General features: G+C 38.2%; 2 protein-coding genes across 2 annotated transcripts in view; one reads left to right on the top strand and one right to left on the bottom strand.

Moving 5' to 3' along the window:
• LOC125238193 overlaps window positions 1-17,702 on the top strand; it is a 38,965-nt gene extending 21,263 nt beyond the window's left edge. Inside the window, exons 10-15 of the mRNA XM_048145466.1 lie at window positions 13,525-13,680; window positions 14,595-14,793; window positions 15,180-15,370; window positions 15,753-16,135; window positions 16,463-16,571; window positions 17,205-17,702. Coding sequence (XP_048001423.1) covers window positions 13,525-13,680; window positions 14,595-14,793; window positions 15,180-15,370; window positions 15,753-16,135; window positions 16,463-16,571; window positions 17,205-17,467 — 1,301 coding nt within the window. The 3' untranslated portion in view covers window positions 17,468-17,702. The remainder of the gene's footprint in view (window positions 1-13,524; window positions 13,681-14,594; window positions 14,794-15,179; window positions 15,371-15,752; window positions 16,136-16,462; window positions 16,572-17,204) is intronic.
• On the bottom strand, window positions 72-10,426 carry LOC125238400 (ornithine carbamoyltransferase, mitochondrial-like). Its single transcript, XM_048145712.1, has 7 exons — window positions 10,302-10,426; window positions 10,016-10,136; window positions 7,382-7,530; window positions 6,963-7,116; window positions 4,844-4,969; window positions 1,772-1,948; window positions 72-510 (listed from the first exon to the last, which is right to left on the bottom strand). The coding sequence occupies exons 2-7, from the start codon at window positions 10,133-10,135 to the stop codon at window positions 334-336; spliced, it is 903 nt and encodes a 300-aa protein (XP_048001669.1). The 5' UTR covers window position 10,136; window positions 10,302-10,426; the 3' UTR covers window positions 72-333.
• Window positions 17,703-21,849: the final 4,147 nt, after the last annotated feature.

The following is a 21,849-nucleotide window of genomic DNA, read 5'->3' as shown; positions in this document are numbered from 1 at the left end:
GTTACTGAAGGGAAATATATGAAATAAATTCAAAAGAGCATTGGGTTGAAGGAAGTAATAAATAATTACCATTTTTCATAAACATGTATTACGATTATTTGTACACAATTCAATTACTTCTTTTCCAATTAATTACCAAAAACAATTTTACATTACCAACACATGAAATTTGTTGAAACATTCATTACCAGACAAAAAATTGGCACACTATGTCAGAAACTGGATGTTATCTATAACCGCCCGCTTGTATGGTGACAACCCGCTGGGCTCTGGGTTTGGTATCTGAGCAAAGTTCATGAGTCCCTACCACACAGGTTCTTCGTCGTGAAACCATTAAAATATATGCCCTTTAACACCATTTGCCATCAGAGCGGCCGCTATAAACTGCATGTTCTCAAAACATCTGAATGTCCGTGTGTTTTCATGATAAAACAGATCATCTTTCACTTCCTCACCTCTCGGGCAAGTGTGGAAGAAAATCCAATGCTTGTTGCAGCTACCTTGAATTTCCTGTAAATATTTAATTAGCTTTTATTTTGACTTAAGCTCTGAATCAGTCAGTAGATCTTGGAAAGACAGAGCTGATACTTATTATGTGACAAAACATGACCTACGGGCTGATTGAGTCTCACGCGTTCGATTTCAGAAAATTGTCACTGAAAATAATAAGCAAGTCACCATTTTCAACCGGTATTTTAGTGACAAAATCCGTGAGATAAAAAAATCGCCCTCCTGATTTTAAATTCAATGTACTTTTTGTAACTTACTAAGACACTAAAGACACCACATTTTCATTTCCATTTGCAAAGATTTCAATAAGTACAAATGAGAGGCTTCACATCAGTCGAAATGTATGAAATAGCCAAAATTTGGCCATTGGTCTCATAATAGAGCATTTTCGCGAAAAAGATTCAAAACCTTTTATTTTTCCAAAATAGGTAAATTTAAATTTTCCTACTCAGAATCACGACACGAGCCCTTTCGATCCTACTAAGTAAACAATAGTATCCCTAATATAATTTTTCCACTTAGTTACCATTTTTGAAACACTATGTACATAGTGTTTCATAAAATATTTACAGGAAACCAGACATATAACTCCGTATAGACAGATAAAGTCTAAGAAAAAAACATACCTCGGTACCTACCATACAGAAAAAGGTACGGTGGCCTAGATGGCATTACACCTTTGGGGTACGCTCAGCTAGATGGCGCTAATATTAATATTTGACATTTTAAAACATATCAAACTAAAAATATGGCCCAAATTGTCAAAACTGAGGTTCAAAAGTTTCAAGCCTGTGTCAAGAGATGGCAGTCTATGCACTGTGATTACACAAATTTTACTTCGACAGTAACTCTCTATAATACTCGATCCTCTTTGCAGGAAACGGTTACAAACTGGAGAGTATGCAAAATAATTGAAAAGTTTAGAACCATATTTTTGTCTCTTGTTGTTTGTCCTAGATCGAAAGGGCTCGTGATTCTGAGTAGGAAAAACATAAAATTTACCTACTTTTGGTGATTGTTTTCTCGAAAATGCCCAATAGAAGTTGTTCATTATGACCTCAAAAGTCACTATGCAAAGTTTGGCTAGTACTCACAAAATCATCTTGTATTGTAAGTCCGTTTTCACACTATCCGATCCGATTTCGGATGTCGGAAGGGTTTCAATGGAAAAAATCCAAGATGGCGCCTGTAATGTATGGGATATCGGTCCGACATCCGATATCGGATCGGATAATGTGAAAACGCACTAACAAGAACTTACTTTTAAGCCAAAAGTGAAATACTGTATTTTGTCCTTCTTCTGCGTAGTGGGGCCGGCGATGACAATGTCAGATTTAACTAACACCGCACACTTCTCCTTACATGTCTCCACGACTGTGTGGGTGGTCTCTTTGAGGTCCTTGCTCGCTTTATAGAGGAGTGGGGTTACGGGACACTTCTGTGGTGCAGAAAATTACTTAAATTTTGGAAATATTCGTAGACTGATTGCGCAGTATGCAATGCAGTCTCGATATGTAAAGGCGGGGTCGCTACTCTTGAGAAAGATCCTCGAAAATGGATCGAAACATGTCGAACGCTACATCGACTTAACACGTGAGTAACCCGCTTAAAATATTTTTAAATAAGACTGATAGTTTTTTGAATTTGGGCATGATGAGAACACTTTTATGGTCTAGGAATGCTATTATTTTCAAGACGGCGAGCGGACATATGAAATGAAATGAAATGAAATTTATTTGATAACAGATCGTTACATGTCAGTACTAAATAGTATATTATGTTATTGGGTTGGTAAGAAAGTAATGAGCGAATCATAACCAATATTGTAATTTTTATTTAATTTATTATTTTAATCATTTATCAAAAATATAACGGCCTTCGTTATCTACTACTTGTCTCCATCGTTCTGGTAAAGAATGAATAACATCGGCGAAGAAGTTCTTAGGTTTAGATTCAAAAAACTCAGCTATGTAGTGTCGTAGATGGGTTTGATCATCGAACTTTTTTTCATTCAAGGCATTGCTTAGCGATCTGAACAATGCGAAATCCGTAGGTGCCAAGTCCTACCTACCTCATCCACCGTACTCTCCGTACGGTGGATGAGGTATCACTTTCCAACCTAGCTCCAATAGCTTTAGCCGAGTCACTTTTGCAATGTGTGGGCGAGCATTGTCGTGTAAGAAAAAAACTTTAGCATGCTGTGGACGATTCTGAAAGATTTTTTGGTTTAAATTTTCAAGCTGATTACAGTATACTGATGCGGTAACAGTCATTCCACTTGGTAGGAGTTCCCAGTGAATAATACCATGAATATCCTACCAAACGAACAGCATAGCTTTTTTCGGGTGAGGCTCTGTTTTTGGTGCCTCTATTCCTTTTTCGTTTGGAGCTAGCCACTGACGTTTGCGTGTGTGATTTATATATAAAACCCATTTTTCATCTCCAGTGATAAGATGGTCCAACCAGTTGAATGTGCGGCGAAAAGACAGAAGTTGTATGCAGATATCAGCACGGCGGTTTAGTTGATCTCTATCAAGTTCGTGCGGTATCCAAACACTGTATTTGTAGTTTTTTCCCAACTCGTGTAAATGTGTTTCTATGGTGACATGAGAGCAGCCTAACTCGGTAGCAAGAGTACGACTCGTTAGCCTCGGATCTCCTTCAATGAAGGTTTTTAATTTGGCTACATCAATCTTCACCGGTCGACCAGACTTAGGTTGATCTGATAATGAAAAGTCGCCACTACGAAACCGCTGGTGGAACCATCGTTTCGCCGTGGCCTCAGACACAACTTCAGGAGCAACACGCTGACATATATTACGCACTGCTTCGGCGGCTGAATGGCCAGACTGAAATTCATATAGTAAGCAATGCCTTACATGCACTTTTAATTCGTCCATTTTCTTCCTTATATTAGCTCGGCGACAGCTAGTGAATGACTGACGAGATACTGTGCGACTCGCCCTTTATATACTTTCGACCATAGAAGATTCTAGAACTCTCTCAAAAATTGTATGTGGAATTCAATCGATCGCTCATTACTTTCTTACCAACCCAATATTATTGTGTATTAAACTCAAATATATTTATTTCATTTGGTATAAACAATATCTATGTTAAACTATATTATAATTATAGTATACAGTTATAATTATTTATATTTATGTATATTTATTTATATTTATCACATATTTATCGTACTATTAAAGTGTCAACGGCAATTCAAAGAATTCGTCGTAATCGTAAAACAATTCAAGCAATAGCCACTTTTTAGGGTTCCGTAGTCAACTAGGAACCCTTATAGTTTCGCCATGTCTGTCTGTCCGTCCGTCCGTCCGTCCGTCCGTCCGCGGATAATCTCAGTAACCGTTAGCACTAGAAAGCTGAAATTTGGTACCAATATGTATATTAATCACGCCAACAAAGTGCAAAAATAAAAAATGGAAAAAAATGTTTTATTAGGGTACCCCCCCTACATTTAAGGTGGGGGCTGATATTTTTTTTTCATTCCAACCCCAACGTGTGATATATTGTTGGATAGGTATTTAAAAATGAATAAGGGTTTACTAAGATCGTTTTTTGAAATATTAATATTTTCGAAATAATCGCTCCTAAAGGAAAAAAAAGTGCGTCCCCCCCCTCTACTTTTGAACCATAAGTTTAAAAAATATGAAAAAAATCACAAAAGTACAACTTTATAAAGACTTTCTAGGAAAATTGTTTTGAACTTGATAGGTTCAGTAGTTTTTGAGAAATATACGGAAAACTACGGAACCCTACACTGAGCGTGGCTCGACACGCTCTTGGCCGGTTTTTTAATCTGACTTTAAAAATGGCGGTGGTAGCTGCATCTCTTATATTGTCAGGCAAGCGGTTATACACGGCGGGTCCTAGGTGGTAAATGTCTTTCTGACTTAGCAAGTCTGCATAGATTTATTGTTTTTTTTTTATCACCTTGTGATCTTAAGTACCTAATTATCGTCACACAAGTAGGTACTTAGTTTGAAGGTGTGTCTATAAGAAACACAGGAATCGGGACCAGGGCTCGCCTGATGGTAACCGGATCCTCAAAGCTCTGGGCCATGGTTACGTATGGCACGCCTGTTCAGTGGACACGTATAGCACTCAAGTTAACAGCGAAAAATGTCGATTAGTTGAAATTACATGCCAGTCAAAATGCCCCCTGTACTTACCTTATAGATTAGATTTCATTTATTCACAAGAATATATGGTACATAAGATGTTACAAATGAAGATTCAGAGCCTTAATACATTCGGCCGTTAGGCATGTGAAAATTGGTGTAGGCATAGCATTATATTAATCAATACTTACTGGACAGCAGCAGCAAAACTTAATATTCGCTCCAAGCATAGGGCAGAGCAGCAGATACGAGTTCAACACAGGATGAGCTGGTCCAATCCAACCTATGTTTAGACATCTCATCTCTCCATACTCTTCCTGAAACCAGTTTAATAAAAGCAAGCCAAATTTAGTGAAACCCAAAGCCTATAAATAGATGGCAGTAAAAACTTGGGTCAAATCTTATTAATCCTGTGTCGACCGATAGCAATCTACGCACTGTGACTACGCATTTTCTTTGACAGTGTTCCTCTATAGACTCGATTCTCTTTGCTAATAATTTACAGAGCGCTGGAGTATTGTTCCAGAGGCCGTGAGTTCAAGTCTCACCTAAGGCAGACATCTTCCACTTAAAAAATTATTCTCTAAGCCTAAAAATTTACAGGTTACTATAACGACGATGAGACTAAGGAAGCGCTGTAATTGAAAACAGTAAGGTAAGTTTAATCACGCTATGGTAAACGTTGCTATGTAATCTTGCAGGCGCTATATTTATTTATTCACCCCCTTCGGAACGTCATCACGGGAAGCATGGTCGCGCGATAGACGATAAAATATCAGGCCGTCCCTATCGCACTTACAAATAGTGCGATAGGGACGGCCTGCTATTTTATCGTCTATCGCGCGACCATGCTTCCCGTGCAGAGAGGCTAAAAATAGGCTAGTTTCCTACTAGTCAAATCAGCATCTTTTTAAGAACTGTCAAAACGATTTGCTAATATGGAAATACTATGAAATACTGAGAAGTGACGTCACGGTCAATTCATTTACTTTATATCTTTCTCTTTGACTTATTAAATATAAATTATGTTTAAACATATTAACTACTGTCCATATATTTCTTCTAATTATGTGGTGGTTTATTTCGTGGTCTGCATTAAATATTTTATTTTCAGTATAGGAAACTAGCCTATTCCCAATCCCAACCGAAGACAGAACTAGCCAATGAGGTTTATGGATCCCGAATGGACCCCCTAGGTAACTGTTCTGTAGGTAAACACTTCTAACAGGTTCACTCTTACGGCCCAGCCACGACATTTGGTCTAAGGGCGGCAGCGGTGAGCGTCAGCCGTACGTGCGAATGAAAAGTCCCATCGCTGTGTATGGCCGCCGCTCACCGCTGTCGCGCTTAGACCAATGTCGTGGCTGAGCCGTTAGCGAAAGGACTGTGGACGCTCGGACGCGGAGCGTTCGGTGGGGCGGGCGAGCGTGCGTCCACGTCCACCCTATGCAGCGTTCACTCAGGACACTTTCATGAGCTTCAATTGTTTGACATGTACGCCGCACGCCGTGCCCCGCTGAAACTGCAACGCCAAATATGAGCGTCGACTCCTTACACTTAGACCGCTGAACCAATCAATTCAGCAATGTGATCGCCCAAATGTAATAGTACTTATAGAGTTGTGCCTGCTCGTTCACTGAAAAGATCGCTCCCAACTAGTACGATCTCCGAAGTGTACTAGTTCGTTCTTTTAGGACATTTAGGACAGACACCGAGAGAGCGAGAGACAAGTTGTGCATATCGCGTGCAGTAACGCTCACTTGTACTAGCCGAGCGCTGATCGGCCGTTTTCGCGCGCTCTCGGTTCGAGTCAGTCGGTTGTGGTCACGGATCCCTTTGCTGTCATTGTCACTTCTCGGCTCTTCGCTCCCATTCTGTTGCACGTGTGTGAGTGCACTAAATGTACTAGAGCAGAATCATTTGGGAGTAATTCGTCTAGTACAGTGCAGGGAATCGTGTCTTTTGTACTATTAGTACATGTACTACACAAGCCTATGTAATAGCATTTATTTATTATATTATGATGACCGGTCTGACGCAGTCGATAGTGACCCTGCCTGCTGCGCCGCGGTCCCGGGTTCGAATCCCGGTAAGGGCATTTATTTGTGTGATGAGCACAGATATTTGTTCCTGAGTCAAGGATGTTTTCTTCGTATATAAGTATTTATATATTATATATATCGTTGTCTGAGTACCCACAACACAAGCCTTCTTGAGCTTACCGTGGGCCTCAGTCAATCTGTGTAAGAATGTCCTATAATATTTTTTATTTATTTATAATGCAACGAAGGTAAACAAAGTTCAACTTACAATAATAGCCATGACGGTAGAAAGCGCTTGTATGCTGGCATGAGTTCTAGACCTCATACACATGACTGGCACCGTGGCTTGGTTCGCAAATCGCTGAATGCAATGATGTGTCGATGTCGCTACGAATATCGCGTCCGCCATGTATGAGAAAATACTGAAAGAAACAATACATAGCTCATAGGTACTCAGCAACAAAGCTATGAATAAGTTCCAAAAATAGGTATACAGAACTGTAGGGCCCCACATCGAGCGTCTCGCGTAGCGTCGGGCCAACTGTATGGCAAAGCCTGACGTCTTTTTCCATTTTTCCATACAGTTGGCCCGGGCTACGCTCGCTACAGGGGGGAGGGGGTCATAACCCCCCCCTCCTGGATCCGCGCATGTCTCACGTTATGTCTACTAATAATAATAATGTTTACCTCCCATTGTAGTCCTTATTCCAAACAACATTGTCAATGATGCTGCAATCGTACGCGCCCAGCAAGGTTGCTGCTTTCGACACGGCCATGTTCAGAACTGGCTCGTTCACCTCCTGTAGAATCATAATCTTGCAGTCTTGGAGGACGTTCTGCAAATGGAAATAGAAACAACAGTTTTTAAACCCCGACGCAAAAACGACGGGGTGTTATAAGTTTGACGTGTCTGTCTGTCTGTCTGCGGCATCGTAGGTCCCGAACGGATGAACCGATTTCGATTTAGTTTTTTTGTTTGAAAGCTGAGTTAGTCGGGAGTGTTCTTAGCCATGTTTCATGAAAATCGGTCCACTATGTCGCGGTCGGGGGTTTTTTCAAAATTTTAATTTTTTTTGGCTTAATGTCATTCATTCGCTTGCCCTAATCCCATTCATTTGGGGTTGGTGCAGTATGTCTTCTTCCACACCACTCTGTTGCCCGTCATCTCAAGTGATCACTCACCTGCGTTTTTAATGTTCTTATACAGTCCACCTACATTTCCCCAGCCTTCCTCTGATACTTCCCTCGACATTCATTCTTGCCTATCCCGTTAGGTAAGTTTTCATACGCCAATACCGTGCTAGGTTCACTCTCACTTTTTCCACTATGGCCTATGCAATGGGTGAAACTTTCAGACTTCGTACTCATTTCATATCTGAGTAATTCTCGAAAAGTTTGTACATTTGGATCACGTCTCCGATTTTGATAAAAATTGGTAGGCTGATAGAGTCCATGATGCTGAGCAAGATCCACTAGGTTTCCCAAAATATCCTAGGTTGATAGTATGAAACCTTCCTTTTTAGGGTTCCGTAGTCAACTAGGAACCCTTATAGTTTCGCCATGTCTGTCCGTCCGTCCGTCCGTCCGTCCGCGGATAATCTCAGTAACCGTAAGCACTAGAAAGCTGAAATTTGGTAGCAATATGTATATCAATCACGCCAACAAAGTGCAAAAATAAAAAATGGAATTTTTTTTTTATTAGGTTCCCCCCCTACATGTAAAGTGGGGGCTGATATTTTTTTTTCATTCCAACCCTAACGTGTGATATATTGTTGGATAGGTATTTAAAAATGAATAAGGGTTTACTAAGATCGTTTTTTGATAATATTAATATTTTCGGAAATAATCGCTCCTAAAGGAAAAAAAAGTGCGTCCCCCCCTCTAACTTTTGAACCATATGTTTAAAAAATATGAAAAAAATCACAAAAGTAGAACTTTATAAAAACTTTCTAGGAAAATTGTTTTGAACTTGATAGGTTCAGTAGTTTTTGAGAAAAATACGGAAAACTAAGGAACCCTACACTGAGCGTGGCCCGACACGCTCTTGGCCGGTTTTTGTTACCAGATTTCTATACATTTTCGGTAACAAAAAAGGAAAGTTTCATACAAACAACCTAGGACATTTTGGGAAACCTAGTGGATCTTGCTCAGCATCATGGACTCTATCAGCCTACCAATTTTTATCAAAATCGGAGACGTGATCCAAATGTACAAACTATTCAGGAATTGCTGATCTTATCCTCATCTCCGTTATTCCCTAGGTACCTCATTCATCTTAGCTATTCTATAAATCACCTCTTCGTGCAAACACTTCGATTAAGTTGATGTTCTGGCTAAGCCAGCAGTCAGTGTCAGTCCGTTTTCACATTATCCGATCCGATATCGGATGTTGGAAGGATTTCTATGGAACAAATCCAAGATGGCGCCTGTAATGTATGGGATATCGGTCCGACATCCGATATCGGATCGGATAATGAAAACGCACTAAGACCTGAGTGGACGCCCGGAGCGAAGCGTTCGGCGGGGCGAGCGTCCAGCGTCCACTCAGGACAGTTGTATGAGCTTCAATTTGTACAACACGCACGCCGCACGCCCCTCCCCGCTGCACTTCCAATATGACCGTGCACTCAGGCCTTACACTTAAAAGTAGTACGTTTTATAAACGGTATCGGCAAGCGCGGATCCAGCTTCGTGCCCAGGGGGGGGGGGTCACGTGGTAAAGGCCCAGGTCCCAGAGGGGGGGTCATGACCCCATGCATACGGGGAGTCCCCGCGGGCGAGATAACAACCAATGAAAGTGGTGCAATTTAATTGGTCGTTAACTCGTTCGGTATGCGGCATACGGGGAGTCCCCCAGGCGAGATAACAACCAATGAAAGTGGTGCAATTTAATTGGTCGTTAACTCGTTCGGTATGCGGCATACGGGGAGTCCCCCAGGCGAGATAACCAATGAAAGTTGTGAAATTTAATTGGTCGTTAACTCGTTCGGTATGCGGCATACGGGGACTCCCCGCATGCGAGATAACAACCAATGAAAGTTTCTACTTATTTCTATAGAATTTCCCGAATGCGGGCCCTGTGGCATGCGTTCCAGAAATCTCTCGTACCCCGCATGCGGGCCCTATCGACTAATGAAAATGCGCCATTAGGGCCACTTGCATTGACAACTGGAATTTGACATATGACAGCCCACTAACCCTGAGTTAAGTGATTGGTGCAAGTGGGCCTTACAGTAATTTACCCGATTTCAGGGAATATTTCCCCAGAAGACTTTCCCCATCGGGTAAAAGAGCGATCAATAGATATGGATGACATCTTACCATTCGCTTGCAATGAGTGTCTTTATAGCAATACTTAAGGTTTATCGCGCTGCTTATAATATTCATCACCATTTCCGCCGTCCACTGCTTGAAGCATATTAGGTGGTTGGGTTTAGACATTCTGCAAAACGAAATGCATACCTATGCTTACATATACCATCCCATACATTAAAATGCGACCGCATAAGAACGCGCATACACTACACCACACATAGATGCCTCTAAAAAATCCGGGATATGGTAAGATACATAATAATCTATGTGGGTTATATGTAAATATACTAACGGGAAACACTGCCCGTCCGATGTGTATTTTTTTATTTGAATTATAACAGGATATAATCTTGGCTAGCTTCCTGAAAATCTTCATTTTTGCTTCAATATTAAAAACGAGTGATTTTTGTTGTCTAAATTAGTAAAAAACAATTTAAAGTCCAATAAAGTTGGAGTAAAATGTCACGATGAAATTGTCACAAACAAGGCAAACTTTTTAAATTTTCGTTCTAAAATATAATCTGAGTTCGAGTCGAGTAGATATATACCTATTTATGATCAAGAAGAAGTAGGCATACTCTGGCACATCCACTTTATCAATAGGAAAAGGCGCTAAATTCAAATATTATGGAGTAACCACGTTTTTAATTTGCAGATTAAGAAAGTTTTTTTCACCACACCAACTGGTAAAGGCTTACTTTGCTATTCGAAAACAGATAGCAAAATTGCATTTTATCCACAAGAGTGCAAAGTAATTTCATACAAATTTTAACTTGATGTCTTGAGCTGGTATAATTTACCTATAAATGATGATTTTGAATAGTAAATAATGATTAGATTGATAGATTTGATTTAGTTTAATATTTTGTTGTCAGTTTGTGTTGTGGTGAAAAATTATGTGGTTCACTCGGCGGCAAAGTTTGTTTAACCTTCGTGCCTTGAAACCCTCGCAACGCTCAAGATTCCACTTTTTGAACCACTCGCTACGCTCGCGGTTCAATATTGTAATCTTACGCTTGCTCCGGTATCAATATTGGCACGTGCGGTTAAACAACAACTTTGCCCCCTTGTAAAACAAATAACTATTTATTTTTATAGTAAAGACATTTGATAGGTATTTAATTTATAATTTATTTTAAAAATTGGCCAATATTTCACAGTATTGTCGTTTTTTACGGAACTACAAAATTTACATACTAATTTGTTACTTATCTTTATAATCGATCCAATTATCAACTCGTATAATATATAATGAATACACCATTTATTATAGAAATTTATACTATAGCCATTTGAAATGAGTCCGTCTGTTAAATAACATTCAGTCTCTCTCGGGTGTTTATTTTGATTAAATTGCGAGTTTTTCAGTAATTTTATTTATAAAAATGCAGTTATATTTAAGGAAACAACTAGCAATAGCCGGTATAAGTAAGTATCATTCATATATAATATGTATAAGGTACAGCGGGGCAAATCTCGACTGAGGGACAAATGTAACTGTTCCATTTTTTCCATGTTTTACAATGTTTGCATTATTAAATAGAGTGTCCACCAGTTATATACCTATAGTAAGCGAGTTCAGTGGATACATGTAAAACACATGATTGTGTAATAATGAAAAAATTGATCAGTTACAATTGCCTTCCAGTCGAGATTTGCCCCGCTGTACCTTATTAGTATTTTTTTTATATTGTTGTTCATAACATAATAATTTGCAATTTAAAATGTTAACTAGGTAGCTTAAGTAACTTTTATAAGTAATTACCTATGTTTTTATACTTGAATAAATTGTAAGTTATCTTTTCAGTAAGTAGCTACTTACCGAATGTTACTATTTGCCCGCACTAGTGCAAAACTTCAGAGGGTCATCAGCACTGAAAAATGTCGTACGATACACGTGCGAAAAGGAAATTGGTAAATTTATCGCCACTCTTTTCGAATGTACTATTTCAGTACGAATGGTGCTTTTTCTTTCTCATTTCTTGTGAGGTCAAACTTAACTCAAATGCTGGCAAAATCCATGTGTTATTTAATCTTCAATGTAACCTTTAAAATAATAAAATTGTGCTACGATACACGTCTCAATTTTAATATTAAAAAAAATCTTAAACAATCTTTATCTATTGGATTTCTTTTTACTATTTTTATTACCGTTTTGTGGTCATGCATTTATATAGCACAAACGATCAAAAACAATTAATAATAGTCCCCTTGGACTCCTGTAATCAATTTGTAATAATAGTTTATTGTGCAACAAGTGAGGTAAGGAGGATTTTGTCAAAGAGTGTTAATAACTCGCGACAGACGCAGGCTGGAGAGCAAAACCTTCAATGAAATAATTGCAAAACATAAATAAAGTGCATTTTTCATACCGCATGATAAATTTTTATAGCTAAATATTTTTTATTTTTGCACAACTAAAATTTGATATTTTAGTTGTGCAAAAAAATCCTTGGATGATTGAAACATTATTTGCCTGAAGTATTGTACGGATTTTATTAATGTTTAAAACTAAATCCATTACTCCCTTGGGAATAAAATAGTACATTATTCTTCAGTACCTACCTACACGTAGACGCAATGAGACCTGACTTATTAAAAAGAGATTGTTCGAAAAATGGTAACGTAATGGAAAAATTAAATTTAGGACACTTTATTCTGCCTAGTAGGATAGAAAGGGCTCGTAATTCTGAGTAGGAAAATCATTACCTATTTTAGAAAGAAAATTTTTGAATCTTTTTTCGAAAACGCCCAGGTAACACACTGTATAACGTGATTGTTTCTCAATAAATCCATAATTTACCATTATTATATTTAAATAAACCTTACCTTAATAATTAAGTACCTACTTACATACTTAGGTCACACCTTATATGAAAGAGGCGCGTTCCTAGCACACATTCTAAGCTCGTGTACCTACGTGAACGCGTACCATATATGCTTGTATGAATGAGATATGACAGGTTGACTGTTCGCGTTTTTGACAGGCGGTAACTGTGAGGTAACCGAGAGGGGGTGGGCGGCACTTTCAGCGAGGAACGGGAGTGGCCATACTGTACGATAGTATTTACTCTTTATTATACTGTGGTTAGGCATAATAATAATGCTATGCAAAACATGTGCTAATTATTATAATTAAAATCATAACCACCAATATCTAATAGGTATAATCTGCAATAAGTAAATTATAATAAGCATTAAAATAAATCGTATTGGCGATAAGATTTAGACTTAATTAACAGTTATTTATTGTGAGTGTGCACGGGAAAACGTCCCACTTTGTCGATAAGATAGGATAAAATGTTAGTGTGCCGCCTCATTCTGAGACACATTTTTTCTCCTATTCAGAACTAAATTGCATGGAAAGTTACATGAACATTTGTAACTTAATTGGATAGTGCTGCATTTGACAATCTTGACTGATAACTCTATACCATACTATTCAATATAGGTACTCTATGGCTGATACATCCTAAAAACTGAGATAACTCCTAACGTACCCTATTTCATTCCAGTATATATCGGCCAGATGATAGTTGGCATCAGCATCGGGTGGTCTTCCGCTGTGTTTCAAAAGCTTCTGGACCCGGATGATTCTCCTATCTCTACTCATATCACACCATCTTTGATGTCTTTGATTTCCTCGCTACCTTACATAGGAAGTATTATTGGTCAGTATTCAATCCTGGGTAACTAATGTAATGTAGCTAACGTACTTTTCATAAGCGTACATCCCTAATTCCCTATCACTCTTCTGTAGTTGTGCGACAGAGAACCACTCGCCACGTAGCCTCTATGATTGTCACTTCGGCTAGTGTGGGACTAGGGTCTGATGTACATAGTGTAATATTAGTATTTAAAAGATATTGGAAATCAGATTCCCTTTGGGAGCGTAGGTTCGTATCCTACCGACTGCGCCATGTAATATTAGTATTTAAAAGAAACAACAACCATGACTAGCTTGGTCTAAGAATGATTTATTCAACTGTTAAATCATAGACACGAAACCAGAAAGTCAAAGACAAAACTTAATATACTCTACACATAGTACAAGAACCTTATGCGAGTATGAAACTATTCATGAGAGTATGATTGGCTAGCGATTCGACGTAATCTCAACAGTCTGAAATGTAACTAAAATCGCGTGCGAGTTTACGTGCTGCAAATGTTCTCGCAGTAATAGTTTGCATTTGTTTTTTACAAAGCTTATGATACGGTTGGCATAATAGTATATACTTATGTAAATTATACTTCCGCAATATTTACTTAATACAAATACGTCGACTGTATTCAATTAACCATATATATTTATAATAATAAGGATAAGCAGCGATTAAATAATGTTTTAGACTAAGAAAGAGAGGTGTATCACAGGGCACAATATTTGACCCACTATTGTTTCTTTAATGGCATAACTTATTATGGTAGTCTTGCTTTTGTTTTGTTACAATACCGTATGTCGGTTAGTTATCTAATAACTTTGTACTTATATCTATTTAAAACTCACAGACAAGATTCTGATAGTTGGTTATTTCATTACATTAATTTTGTTTACTATTCAAAACATCAAATGATCAAATTTTAGGTTCCTATATCACTGGTTACCTTTCAAACATCATCGGTCGAAAACCATGTCTGTTATTTGGTGGCATCATCACAGCTCTCTCCTTCATCCTCGTCATCTGCACTCGTAACTTGGCCATGATTTATGCTTTGAGAATCATCCAGGGGTTCGGGATTGGAATCATCACTGTTGGCAATATTGTCTATATTGGAGAAATAGCGTAAGTTATAAGAATATTATACTGTTTACATATTTATATCATTTCCTATGACCTATGACTAACACGCATAATTAAGTAAATATGTAGCTGATAAAAAATATAATAAAAATAGCATTAGGCGTTGTAGCTGATGTTCAAAAACTTGACACGATCTTATTTTTAAGACAATAAGAGCGTGTTAGGATCATTGTGAACATCTTGCCCGCTATGGCACTTCTGCTGCTGACTATCCATAATACGAGTACCTAATGCATGTGTCTCATTTTTTTCAAAATAAAATCTAAAGGCTAAACCATAGATTTATTTTCATATTTATTACCGTCATTAATATCATTATTTTTATATGATTCCTAAAATAACATACTTACAAATTGATTTCTTTTCAGATCAAAAAACATTAGAGGGATTCTCCTTACTGTTCTTGGAATTGCTAGTAATCTGGGTACTCAAATCATTATCTTAGTGGGTCCATTCGTATCATATGCAGTCACTGGGTGGCTTGGCTTGGGACTTACAATAATATTTGTCGGCTCTATGCTACGGATTCCGGAGTCTCCGATATTCTATTTGATAAAAGGTAAATATAAAACTACATCCGTCTGATATTGATGGTTATTATTTAGGATCTTATTTACAATATGGTCCCGAGGGCCAGAAATTGGAGGAACATAACAAAAAGTGTATATGAAATTATGAACAATCGTTGGATGGCGTTAAGAACTTGATAAATCGAGGTATTGTTTTAATGAAATTTGAATTTAGAACATATGAAGTCATATGGTTCAGTTTTGTACCGTCCTTACAACGGATTTATCTTCTTCACGCCTTGCACCGAAAGTCTATCGTCATTCGTCAGTTTTTATACTTCGACTAGGGATTGATGTATTTGTTAATACTACATTATACAATCAGCGACGTATAAGTTTAGAATTTGTTTGTTAATTGTTTTGCTTTTCTAGATAAAGAAGATGAAGCTAAACAAATCTTCATAGACCTTGGAAGAGACCAAGAATTCAAAGAATACTTAGCATCAAAAGTCGAAGAGAAAGAACACAAAAATGGCGCTGCATGTAAAGAATTGTTCACAATAAAATCAAACAGAAAAGCTCTGTTCATCATATTAATGCTTGTCATATTCCGGGCGATGACTGGGACAGTGGCCACGATGTTTTTTGCTATTTCTATATTTGAATTGGCTGGATTGTTAGTTACTCCTCATGTATCGATTATTATTATTCAATTTACACAGCTTGGTTCTAGTTGTTTGACTCCATTCTTTGTAGAATGGTCTGGAAGAAAAACGTTGTTGCTTTTATCAACGGCTGTCTGCGGTATGAGCGTAGTAAGTTCATTAATTTATAATTTAGAGATATGTACTTTTGCAACAATGTCTGTTCTTCTTTCTTCAGCTTTTGCATTTTCAATTTTATTATTCTAATAATATTTATTTTATTTGTCAATTGTACAAGGAGTGTACAAGTTTCTAATGGGTCTTCTTGTAAAACACGTGTTTCTGAGCTAGTGAGGGGAAAAAGTTATTTATACTACTTACTAAACCTATCTACCAAATGTGTATTCATCAAATTATACTACATATTACACTCCGAAAAATTTGCATTTGTGGTCTTATTTGAAAATCATCATTGTTTCATCTAATATGTTTTTTCAGGCTGTGCTGGGTACCTACTTCTATTTTTCTGGAATTGGATATGCACTAGAGAATGTCGGCTGGCTACCGCTTTTCGCTGTGATTTTATACTTCATGTTTTATGGCTTAGGTAAACTCTTTTGTTCAAAAAAAAATTTTTTACTTATATTTGGGTAATTAGTTACACTAATTACTGCTTAGTATCGTAAAAAATAGCAGTTTATTACGTAAATATATATCGATTTCTCCAAATTCTCTTAACACTCACCTTACTGTAAGTTTACTAGTTACAGGACCCTTGGGTCACACCTCGGACACTGGCGATCAAATATATGAAAGAGGCGCGTTCTTAGCACACATTCTAAGCTCGTGTAGGTGAACGCGTACCATGCTTGTATGAGTGAGATATGACAGGTCGACAGTTCGCGTTTTTGACAGGCGGTAACTGTGAGGTAACCGAGAGGGGGTAGGCGGCACTTTCAGCGGGGAGCGGGAGTGGCCATACTGTACGATAGTACTCTTTATTATACTGTGCTTGGGTGGAAGTCCACTCAGAGGGTGTCGTATGTCGACTGTAGGGCATGGGTTCTATTCTATTGTGGTCTGGGCTGGCAACCTGTAACTGCGATATGACAAATTCTTTCCTTTCTGACCCTTAAATTCCAAGAGCTCATAAGATCTGTCCCGCGTGGGAATATCTACATCTACAAGCATTAGTTTATGTATGTGTGTATTTTCAACTAAATTGTATACTTCTTTCCAGGTTTCGGCATAATTCCTGAGACCCTTACCGGCGAGATGTTCAGCGCCAATGTTCGCAGCGCCGGCGCAGCCGTCACTATCACAACCTCCTGGATCGTCGGCTTCGTCGTATCATCACTGTTCGGCTACATGATGGCCTCGGGCGCGCATTCTATCTTCTGGATGTTCACCGCGGCTTGCGCGTGCGCGTGTCTGTTCACGGCGCGCTGTGTGCCCGAGACGAAGGGAAAGAGCTTGTTGGAGATACAGCAGATGATGGAGTAACTGTGGAGGATAAAGATTTCTTACTGTGTTTTTTTTTTGCTAAACTTTATCTAGAATCACTATTAACCTTATAATTTTTAAAAGCACCTATCTATTTCTATACCATTTTGTCGTTTTTCGTGTTCGCCTATAATTGTATAGACACTTATTCATGTATCTTTTAGCTATATATCTGTAAAATTGATCTAGTATTGTACTATTGGTGAACTTTCAACAAATAAAAATTAAATAAGAAATAAAACAGTTTTTGATTATCAAAAGGATTGCCTATCCTTCTATATCAATGTAACAACAAAATCGTTGTTCTATCCTCTCGTGATGATCAGTTTGGCCTAGGGATAATAATTATAGTGACCCTAACAATGCTACTGTCTCTGAACCGAGTTTTGAAGAGGCTATAGACATTCAGATTTAAGGAGTTCCCTTGAGTCCTCATGGATCCCAACACCAGAACTCAACCTTGACCAAAATGTGACATCAAAACCCGTGCTTAACAAACATAACCAGGGGCGGCTCACTCCGCGATTCTATCGCCGCGCTACAAGTACATGACCTTCAAATCAAGAGTGAACAGGCATCTTCTGGGCGAGCTCACTCCATCGTAGGCCACGTCTTTGCCCTGTGGCCCAGAGTAAGCCCATTTATAATAATAATAAAAAAAAGTACGCGGCCCATTCAGTGGTGACGACCTTCGCGCGGCGCAATAGAATTAAATGTCGGCTGGTCGCGTGCGGTTTCTTTGTTAATGTAGGTAGATTTAAGAATTTAGAATGGCGGCATTTTGTGAATATCAAAGGAGTGAGCCTTCTGTACTTGTACTATTATATATTCTGTGACATAACATAGAGAACAAATCTCCTAACATGAGATATGCGTCGTTCCTTTGAATGTCAAATGCACGCTGTTCCCTCGATTTTTTATCGGTATCCATCAAATAATCAAAGTTTTACATTGAAAATAGTTAAAAAAAAATACATATTTCTACATAATCATACATTCGCAAGTTTCATTCATCAGAACCCCATGTTTTTTTTTATTATTAGGACTCTTTTTAACAAGTTTTAACTTTAAGCACCAGTAAAATACTATTTATAAGTTTTTTGCAAAAATGACATTTTTGGCACAAGCTTTTATCACCGACTGTACCTTTCTTTCAACAGTCATCTACTGCTCTCTGAGACGTTTCTAAAAACCCCTACTCGTTCCTGATGGGGATACGACGTTTCATGAGAGAGTTCCTGCTCCATCATCAGATCAACTCCATGATACCATAATATTGCATTGTCACGTGATTTGCATATATGTGTGCAAAATTTCAGCTCAATCGGAAACCGCGAAGTGGGTCAAATTTAGCTTCTACGTTTTGACGCACACTAACATACTAACAAGGCAAATTGAATAAAAGCTTGTAAAAATGCGCAATACTTCAGTAACATTTTGCTACGGAACTACAAAATGAAATTATGTACATATTAATTAGTACTTATCTCTATCACCGACCCAATTATCGACTTACTAAATAATGAGATTAATGAGTAGCTATTAAATACATTACAATACATTTTCAGTCAGTAGTGATGGCCATGGTCCAGTCTTAATGAAATTAAATATAAAAATCAGCCTTGAGAATTTAAATGTTATTAGTGTTTAAGAAAAACCTTACAGTAAAAAAATGGCTGAACAAGGTAATATGCAGACATTAAACGTCGATACGAACTCTACATCAAAGTTTCATCTTTTTTTTATGGCATAGGCAAACGAGCAGACAGGTCGCCTGATGGTAAGCGATCAACGCTGCCCATGGACACCCGAAACACCAGAGGTGTTGGAGGTGCGTTGCCGGCCTTTAAGAAGATCCTTCATCTGTGTCGATCCTTTTATCTGTGTCGGACCGTTTAGATTTTTTTGATATTCATAATATTTTTAAAGACTAGAGCTCACCGCAATTTGAAGATTATGGCGCAAAAAAATGTGTGGTACTTATTGAATTTTGAATTGGTAATTAGTTAGCCAAAAAAAACTAAACGGTCCAACACTGATTATTTCATTGTTATTCTCAAATTTAGTTACGATTGATTTTTTTTTTTTTAATACTACGTCGGTGGCAAACAAGTATACGGCCCGCCTGATGTAAAGCGGTCACCGTAACCTATGGACGCCTGCAACTCAAACAGTGTCACATGCGCGTTGCCACCCCATTAGAAACTTGTACATTCCCTTTTGCTGTGTTAAGTACACAGTAAAAAGGAGTGTACAAGTTCTAAGGAGGGTTCGGGTTGCCGACGACTCAAAGGACAATAAACGGAACAAGTTAGTTCCGTAAGTCCTCCCGTCATCAGCACACCGCACCCTCGTTGAGCTCTGGCAGCCTTACTCACCGACAGGAACACAACACTATGAGTAGGGTCTAGTGCTATTTGGCTGCGGTCTTCTGTAAGGCGGAGGTACTACCCCAGTTGGGCTCTGCTCTAGATTCGAGCGAGACAATATCCGCTGTGTGATTAAGTGTTGAAGGAGGAAACAGTCGAGAGCGGAACCTCGATTTTGAAGATTTTTTCGCAATATCTTTTAATTTTTTTTCGATAAATCTAGTTAATAACACTAGCATGTTTAACTAAAATTCCCAAATTGAAAAAGGGGGCTCCTTTCCATTTTAGCATTTTCGCTCCTGTAGAGTCTTAAAGATTTCTTACTGTGTTGTGCTTTGTCTAGAATCGCTGGTAACCTTGTCATATTTAAAAGCGCCTAAGATATCATTTAGTCGCATATTCTGTTCGCCTATAATTTGATAGACATTTATTCATGTATCTTTTAGCTATAAATATCTGTAATTGTTGTCGTGTTGTATCTGTTGGTAAACCTTAAATAAATAAAAACAAAATAAAATCGTATTTTGATTACAAGCATGTCAAAGGGATTTCCGTCCTTGTCGACCTGTCTTCTTGTGACAACCGGTCTGGCCTAGAGAATTGAGTGAGTGACCCTACCTACTAATCAGACAGTCCTATCCTACGGGCCTAGCACACTAGTGTGATAATTGATAAAGCCTATCTCGTCGTTGCATCCTTGATGCACTTATAGAATGTGTGAAAAGGAAGCAGCGACGTGATAGGCAATATCACGCGACCCTGCTTGCTCGCCTGGGATCGAATCCCGGTAGGGGCATTTATTTTGTGAACAATTTCCTGGATAATGGATATTTTCTATGTATTTAGAGCAATTTTAGGTTAGCGGATTCCCCCACTGGTCTCGAAATGGTCTCGAAGTAGTCGACCATGGGCTGTCAACCTATCACTGTAATACCACAACTTACTTGACCAAATGGACTAAGAGCTCAAAGCCGCCAGACCATCCTCATTTTGTCAAGGATGAAACTTTGGTATAATGTAGAGTTCATATCGACGTTTAATGTTTGGATATTTCCCAGTTTGGCCCGTCGGTCATTTTTTTTTTGCTATAAGGTTTTTTTTTAGTCTTAGTCCAAAAGTGGCACAGGCCTTTGAGCAGTCTTACTTACTCATGTAGGTACTTGCTTTTAATGTGCTCTGCTAGTTCCGCTACCCCTTTAAGGAATACATGAATCTGGTTACATAATTTACATATTTCTGTATAAGTAGGTATATAGGATGCTAGGGGTTACTTAAGGGTTAATAAGTCAAAACAACCCGCCTCTTCTGTATAATTTATTCTGATTTATTTTTCGTTGTACCGGAGACGAGGGCACACTTTGATGTGACCAGTGATAAAACAGAGCGGTGCCATAAGGGTTCCTTTTGTACCTTTTTGGTACGGAACCCTAAAAACATACATTTTTGTGAGAAATATTTTAATAAGTAATCCTGCAGTTTTGACGACCGTTTTAGACTAGTTGGTAGTGACCCTGCCTGCAAAGCCGCGGTTCCGGATTCGAATCCTGGTAAGGACATTTTGTTTGTGTGATGAGTTCCTGAGTCATGGATGTTTTCTATGTAGGTATATGTAAGTATGTATATCGTCGCCTAGCACCCGTAGTACCTGGGCATTTTCGAGTGAACAATCACCAAAAATAATTTTCCAAGGTAAGTAAATTTCATTTTTTTCCTACTCAGAATCATAAGCTCTTTCGATCTAGGACAAAAACACAAGAGACAAAAGAATGATCCCAAAATTTTCTATTATTTTGCATACTGTCCACTTTGTAACCAATGTACAAAGTGTTTGAAAAATGGTAACGAAGTGGAAAAAATAATTTGGGACGCTTTTTTCAGCCCAGTAGGATGGAATTTTGAGTAGGAAAAACATTAAATTAACCTATTTGAGAAAAAAAGTTTTTGAATCTTTTTTCGCTAAAATTCCCACCTATACTTACAAGCTTAAATACAATAAAGTTTGGCAATGAATGT

This window comes from Leguminivora glycinivorella, chromosome 23 (assembly GCF_023078275.1).
Source record: "Leguminivora glycinivorella isolate SPB_JAAS2020 chromosome 23, LegGlyc_1.1, whole genome shotgun sequence".
NCBI lineage: Eukaryota > Metazoa > Arthropoda > Insecta > Lepidoptera > Tortricidae > Leguminivora > Leguminivora glycinivorella.
This window is presented reverse-complemented; position numbering and strand designations above follow the sequence as displayed.

Excerpts from the sequence above, each read along its gene's own strand:
- LOC125238400 (XM_048145712.1), bottom strand. The coding sequence starts at position 10,135 with ATGTCTAAACCCAACCACCTAATATGCTTCAAGCAGTGGACGGCGGAA. Across the intron at positions 7,117-7,381 it reads AATAAGGACTACAATGGGAG|TATTTTCTCATACATGGCGG; the intron begins GTAAACATTATT and ends TGTTTCTTTCAG. Across the intron at positions 4,970-6,962 it reads CTACCGTCATGGCTATTATT|GAAGAGTATGGAGAGATGAG; the intron begins GTAAGTTGAACT and ends AACTGGTTTCAG.